At 48.6% G+C, this 7589-nt stretch overlaps 1 protein-coding gene across 1 annotated transcript; it reads left to right on the forward strand.

Annotated features, from left to right (window-relative positions):
* The first annotated feature begins 964 nt into the window (after positions 1-964).
* Positions 965-5230, forward strand: LOC111944227 (uncharacterized). The gene is made up of 2 exons (XM_023946995.2): positions 965-2561; positions 2748-5230. The coding sequence occupies exons 1-2, from the start codon at positions 2420-2422 to the stop codon at positions 3836-3838; spliced, it is 1233 nt and encodes a 410-aa protein (XP_023802763.2). The 5' UTR covers positions 965-2419; the 3' UTR covers positions 3839-5230.
* The last annotated feature ends 2359 nt before the right edge of the window (positions 5231-7589 follow it).

Raw genomic sequence — 7589 nt, forward strand, 5'->3', positions numbered from 1 at the left:
TGGTACAACAATATTGGTATTTAACAAACATGACACAATATGAGCTATATTAACAAAGAAGGCACCTTACGGTGACAACATTCTACTGTTCAAACTGTAAAACATCTTTGTGTACTGACCAGGAGGTCAGGATTTGCTCTTTACAATCCTGATGCTGAATGTCTCCTTAGGCAGTCTGGTCACAGAGAAGAATGAATCCCTTGCAGGCTGCCCCTGTTTGGACAACCTGCTCCTCACCCCAAGCCTTAGCATGTCTGACATGGCCCACCTGGGACTGACATCCCAAAACATTGATAACATTTCTCTTTAGAATTTTTCTTTATCATTAAAATCTAATTAATTAATAAAAATAAATTTTGATTTTTATTATAATATTGTTCTATATTTTTAGAACCTAATTTTTATATTTATATGAAAGAATTGATACATTTTTAGCAACTAAAAACATTATCGGTCCTTGGTTCAAAGTAACACAATTCCACTTTCATTAATTAATTGACCACTATTTCTCCCTCCTTATGCTAATTACACCTATTTTTAGTCCTTTAATCATATTTTTTAATAATTTTCTCAGACAGGGTAAAAGGGACCACTTTGGGGTCCATAGAAACTTTTCTGGGGAACATTTGGGGCAGTTTTGTGTCTGGGGAGGGAATTTAGAGAGAACTTGGTGGTCTGGAGGACACCTGGGGGAGCCAGGTGGGCACTTAGGGATTCTGTGGGACAATTCATGGTTTGGGGGAGCACTTGAGCGTCCAGGGGGGCTCTTGGAAGTCAGGGACGTGAATCTGGGGGCCCTTCGGGGTCCGGGCGGGCACTTGCGAGACTGTAACGGGGAATCTATGGGTCGCGGGGGATGATGGGAGTTGTAGGCGCCGATATAATACGGTTTAATGGGGCCGCGGAGCATCACGGGAGTTATAGGCGCATCTCCAGTGGATTCCGGTGGGGCGTGGGGCATGACGGGAGATGGAGTCATGGCTGGAATAGCACTCTATGGGCGCCGCGGAGCATGATGGGAGCTGTAGTCCCGGAAGTGGCTCGGAAGGCGCGTTTGGCGGTGCAGGGAAGCACTCCGAGAGAACTTTTCCGTCCGAGTTGTGATTGCAGGTCCTCGGGGCGAATGTATACGGCTCGGGAGCACTTGGGGGAACCTGGGGAGCTGTAACCGGGCTCTTTTGGGCGTGGGGCACGGCAGGAGGTTTGGGCGTGGAACCGTGTTCTGGGATGATGGGAGATGAATTCCCAGCAGTGTCTGGAAGGGGCATCTGTTGGGTCGGGAGCATTCAGTGATCCAGGGAGGCTTTGGGGGGTCCTGAACGAGCGCTGAGGGGGCACTCGGGGATCCTGGAGGGTTTGGGGGAGACTTATGGGACATATGGGGGGCGATGCCGGGGTTCTGGGGAGCGCAGGGCATAATCCCAGTTCCCGACAACCTGATCTCAATTGCCCCCTGCAGCCTGCTACTCACTGCCAGGACGATCCCAGTATGATATCCCAGGATGATGTCAGTACACAGCCAGTGCAATCTCAGCCACTGCCAGGACGATCCCAGTACAAACCAGTCCCTGCCATTGCTGCCACTCCTGGGATCCCCCAGCCCTCTCTGTGTTCCCCCCTCCTGCATCTCCCCAGAGGAGCCCCAAGGGCTGGCAGTCCCCAGCCAGGGTCTCCAGCCAGCCCCAGGTTGGATCTGCAGCCCCCAGTTTTCCCAGTTTCCCTCTCCTTTTCCTCAGGCCGGGTTCCCCCCGTCCCCAGAGGGTGGGAGCAGTGGAGAGCCCCGCACTGCCCATCCCGACCTGTCCCGGCTCCATCCCCGCTCCTGCTGTGGGCTGTGAGGGGCTCGGGAACAGGGCACTGAGGGTGTCACTGCTCCTGGGGGAGGAGGAGGAGGGATGAAAGAGGAGCAGGAGGAGGAGGAGGGACAAATGAGGATCAGGGAAAGGAGAAGGAACTACAAGGTCCAGCACTCCCTGAATTTATAGTCCCCCACCTGTGCGATCATCACCCACCATCCCACAGGTGACTGGGGAGCGGGAGCTTTGCCCAGATATCCTGGGGGGGTCCCTGGGTTGGGTTTATTTGGGGGGGGGATGTTTGGAGAATGTGGAACTCCAAAGCTGAGTGGAAAATCCTACTTGGGGGGATATTGGGGGGTCCCACCGTCCTTAAGTGGGGAGATGGAAACAGGGGGAACTTTTCGGATTCCTGGCACTCTCAGCAGCCCGGGGAGGGCAGGGACCGAGCAGACAGGTGATCCCCAGTACAAGCGTGACTCCCAGCAGCTGGGACAGGGGGGAACCCTTGAACCCCAAACAGGAGAGACCAGAGATGGGGAACTCCTGGGAGGCATTTTCAGGCTGAATCTTGGTGTTTTCTGGAGGTTTTATGGACCCCAGATGTCCGATGACTTCTAGAGATGAACACGGGCAGAGGGACCTGCAAACTCAATGTCCTCATCCCTTGTATTTCCCCAAACCAGGATTTCCCATTGCCAAACCTTGGCTGGATGGAGAGGAAGGCTGCAAGAAAGAGGAAGATGCCTCGGGACACCCAGGCAGGTGAGGAGGAAGTCAGTGCCCCTTTCCCTCTCTCTCCTGCTCCATCTCCCAGCCCAGCATGGCCCCCAGCTGCAGGACAACCCTGTTGCCGAGGCCGTCCTGCCGGGGATGCACTGGGGGGATCTCCTTCCCCTTCCCTCTGTCACAGAGGCAAATCCCATCCTCTCCTTGTCCTTCCTCCCTCAGACAAGGAGCTGAGGATGGAGACCAGGGAGGAAAAATCCCTGCAGCAGAACCTTGTGGAAGAGGCTGATTTGAGCAGTTCCACAGTGCAGGAATCCAATGGGGAGGAAAAGCCCCGGAGATCCCGCAGGAGGAGAAGCTCCAAACCCATCCCAGGGTGCTCTGAGAAGGAAAGACCCACCCTTTGCAGGGAAGGCGGCTGGAGATCCAGCCGGGGCTCTGAGCTGGTGGTCCATGAGCAGCTTCACAAAGGGCAGAAGCGCTACAAGTGCTTGGAGTGTGGGAAGAGCTTCAGCCAGAGCAACAGCCTGATCTGCCACCAGATGATCCACACTGGGGAATGGCCCTACAAGTGTGGGAAATGTGGGAAGGGCTTCAGCTTTAACTCCAAACTCATCATCCACCAGCGCAGCCATACTGGGGAGAGGCCCTACGAGTGTTCCGAGTGTGGAAAGAGTTTTCGGATCAGCTCCAGTCTCCTCGTGCACCAGAGGATTCACACAGAGGAGAGGCCCTTCCGCTGCCCCGACTGTGGGGAGGGCTTCAAGCACAGCTCCACCCTCGCCATTCACCGGCGCATCCACACTGGGGAGAGGCCCTTCAAGTGTGGGGAATGTGGGAAGAGCTTCAGCCGGAGGTCCCACCTGATCCGCCACCAGAGGACCCACTCCGGGGAATGTCCCTATGAATGTGAGGAATGTGGGAAGAGCTTCAGCCGGAGGTCCCAACTGACCATCCATCAGATGATCCACACTGGGGAGAGGCCCTACGAGTGTCCAGAATGTGGGAAGAGGTTTCAGACCAGCTTCCAGTTCCTCAGGCACCAGCAGATTCACACGGATGAGAGGCCCTTCCGCTGCCCTGACTGTGGGGAGCGCTTCAAGCAAAACTCCCACCTCATCACCCACCGGCGCATCCACACTGGGGAGAGGCCTTATAAGTGTGACGAATGTGGGAAGGGGTTCAGCCAGAGCTCTAGCCTCAGTACCCACAAACGCATCCACACCGGGGAGAGGCCCTATGAGTGTCCCCAGTGTGGGAAGAACTTCTCAGACAGCTCTCAATTGACCAGACATAAACGGAGGCACCACTAAGGGAAGCCCTGCGAGTGCTCCAAGTGCAGGAAGAGCTTCGTGCGCTGCTCCAACTCCATCCCCCATCAGTGGACCCACATTGGGCAGAGCCCTGATGGCCCATGTTCCCTGTGATCTGTGTTGGGAAGACACTGGGCTGGTGGTCATTTTGGTTTTGTTCTAATTATCTTTAGATTCATCTTCATCCCTTTGGAACAGACTAAATTGGGGTAAAAATCAACAAATTAATGGCATCTAATTAATCAATGGCACCTAAAACCTCACATTTTACTAGTGCTTCAAGAGAAACTGGGAATCAGGGAGCTACTTGAGAGTATTTAGGGGTTGTGGGGTATTTGGAGTTGTCTCCATTTCTTGGCACTCAAAGAGATGAGGGACTTCAATCTGTCACCTCAAGACCTCTCAGTGCCTCTGAATGCTACTCAGTCCCACCCCAAAATTATTCAATTCCACCCCCCCCTCCAGCTATGATGCCCTTAGTTTTAGCTTTCATATTTTTCATATTCTGCACTGCCTAGGTTTGTAGTTTTGAAGTTCATATTAATTGTTAGTGTCAGAAAAAATTAATCCACAAACACCAGAGGTTTATATGCAAAAAGGAGATAGAGGAGTGCTTTCAATTTTTTCAAATAAAGGGAGAGGCCATGGGGCATTCCCCTGGGATCTCTCTAATTTTTGGAGGGCGCAGCCTCCCTTTTATCCCAATTCCAGGCCGTACGTCCCTTCTCCCTTTCCCCATAGGCTGAGGGATTTGAGAGGTACAGACTTCCTGGTACACATGATACCTGAGATACCATCCCCCCTCCCCCCAGTGCATAATCTCCTTCTTAGTTCTCAGCCCTGTTGGAATTTTATGGTGTTTCCCCAGTGTCTCTTTCATCTTTCAGTTGAATCCATCCCATTGTTTCTGTTATCTCTCAGTGATAGTTTCATTTTATCGGCAGACTCACAGCTTGTTTGTAAAGACAAGTGTCACTCTGATAGTATAAGGTTTTAAAATCTTAGAAAATTTGGGGACTTAGAAAGAAAGTTAGGTTTGGTGAGCCCGGGAAGAGTAGGTCCTGGCAAGTGTTAGGCCTTGTACTTGCTAAAGATCATGTCAAACTGCACCTGTGTAATTGGTATATGATGAATGATACAATTGTTAGATGTGATTAGATATAATTATTGTTTAAAGAACATGAGGAACAATGTTAGGGGGTTGAGGGGGATCACAAGAAATCCATGCTTGGGTAAAAACAATGCATACAATAGAACAATGTAAGTTTAATAATTAATATGAAAGTTATATAATGATAGAGTATAAAAGTATGTTCAACTCAAAACCAAGTCAGGTCAGATTTGGGTATGTGTACCCCTAACACCCAGAGCTCTTAATAAAGCACCTTCATTTAATCATTCTGTGATTATGTGTGTTCCTGAACACTAACATTTTGGCGACCCCAGATGGGACCTTGTGAGTGCTGCTGAGCAAACTCACGACCCGATCACGCTCCAGCTGACACCAAGGAATTCTTGGGGACCCCATCAGCTGCGACCATCTCTGCTGCTCACAATTTCCCCAGGAGAGAAAGGTAAGGTGCTTTACTGTGGGGGTCAGAAAACCAGCTGATTCAGAGATCCTGGCTCTCCCTTGGAGGCAAGGCACTTTCTCTCAGAGAGAGAAAAGTATTACTCCCAGAAATCTTTGAGTTAGTTGCCTAGGCGCCGTCTGTCAGACAACTGCAATAGCGTTGCAGATCCAGCATTTGTGGTATATTATAGTTATAATATGGAGAAACTTAAAGGGATTTTGGGCAGCAATGCTCCCATACCAGATACTTCTCCTTTGGGTGCTTATTAGCACATTGGAAACAAGGTAACATTGGGGAAGAATTACATAAGACTAAGATAATTTTGGCCAAATCTTCCCACAGAAAAAGACCCCAGCAACCCCGTCTCTTCTGTTGGTAGCTATAACCCCCTCTTCTCTCTCTTTACTTTGTTTTCTTTATCTCACCCTCTCTTCCTCTCCTCTCTCGCATAACCCTTGTTGTTGGCACTAAAATAAAGGTACATTATTGTTGTTGTGATTTAAACTGAAATCCCTTGTGTCCGTCTTGCACTCTGAGATCAAACGAACCTCTCACGAGTCCCACTCGCGTTAGCGAATCGTGGCATTTAAACTGGAGTCACAGACAGGATTTCTGACAGACAGAAGGGGCTGCAGGTTTGTTGTGCAGTCTGTATTAGGGGAAGGACATTTTGCTCCAGTTGCACCCAGCCCGACACTCCCAAAGAGTCAGCGGTGTCTAGAAAGCAAGGGGGGCAACTTGAATTTCCCGCAAACTGCACACGCCGAGGTGAAAAGCACCCCACACTCACTTGAGGGCTCTGTCTGCAGAATTTTGCAAAAGATCTCTTAGTGCAAAAGGGCTGGATTGTTTTTGTTGTTGTGTGTATGAATTTTGACAGCTTGGTGTAGCAAAGAGACAACCAGAATTTTAAACTGAAGGAGTGCCTCCCAAGCAGATTTGTTCTTTTTACCCATACAGGGAAGCAAAAATTTGTGTGTGTGTGTGTGTGTGTGTGTAATTTAAGTTGATACCTCCCTGTAGTGGTTTTTCCCTCTGTAAAAATGACCGAAAATGGCTGCAGAAGTTAAAGCTGCATTTTATGCATGTTATGCTTTGTTAGCAAAACACAATGCCAAACCTCCAGGAGGGAAAGGTTCGTGCTTAATAATTGGTTTAATTTGGAAAATGTGATTGATAGACTGTTTTTTTTACAACATGAAACAGAATTTAAACTGGGCAAAAATAAAACTCTACTCTGCTCAGTTTTGGGAGCTTGTCTTACAGCAGCTATAGAAACTTGCTTTAAGTGAAGAAGTTAGGAAAGAACTATAATAGACTCCCTCCAAAACCTAGTTAAAATTTTGCAAAAACAATTGGATGAAGAAAGGAGTAAGATCAATCTGTTGTGAGTAGCCCTCCATGATAAAAATTCAAAAAATGCTGACTTGCTAAAGGAAACAAGAGAGGGAAACCCCTCTCATTAATCAAATTTACCCTCAAAAGGAGCTAACTTGGATAAAATTGTGGGGAACACTGATGTCTTAGTTTGAAACCTCTAATTAAAACACAATATAATATAATTATATCAATAATGAAAAGGATCCGCATATAACGACTGAAAATAAAGAAAAAGAAAAAAAAAAAAAAAAAGGGAGTACGGGAGTCTGCCTCACGAGTCAGAGACAGAATATGTATTCTGAGTGTCTCTTACTGGAGGTGATTAAATTCGATTGAGAGAATGGGAAGCCAGTGGGTACTGGGGACATGGAGTCTTCGTAACAACAGGAGACAGACGTAACCCATTGTCCCTAAATCAGCATGCAGCTTATCAGGCAGAGGGGCTAAACCCCTTGGAAAGGGGGGACCCTATAGCTATAGTTGGTACCCCCAACCAACTACTGGAAAACATTCACAAAGCTGCCTGCTTGCAAATGATACACAAAAGAAAATTAATTGCTGGTTCTAAATCACCAGTGTTGTTATCTGTGAAAACTGAAATTATGACCTCTTTAATTCAAGGCCTTCCAGAATCACTTAAACCTACAGCAATTTTTCTCATAAAAAACCCCCAAAACCATAGCAGCTATAACCCCTGTGGATAGACTAGATAGATTTCTTGGGAACCCGACTGATTGACCTGGTTCCACTGATCCTGGGTTTACTCCCTTCACCACCCCCTCTCAGCCAACAGGTTC

The sequence above is a fragment of the Cyanistes caeruleus genome, unplaced genomic scaffold, assembly GCF_971803275.1.
Source record: "Cyanistes caeruleus unplaced genomic scaffold, bCyaCae1.hap1.1 HAP1_SCAFFOLD_76, whole genome shotgun sequence".
In the NCBI taxonomy this organism is placed as follows: domain Eukaryota; kingdom Metazoa; phylum Chordata; class Aves; order Passeriformes; family Paridae; genus Cyanistes; species Cyanistes caeruleus.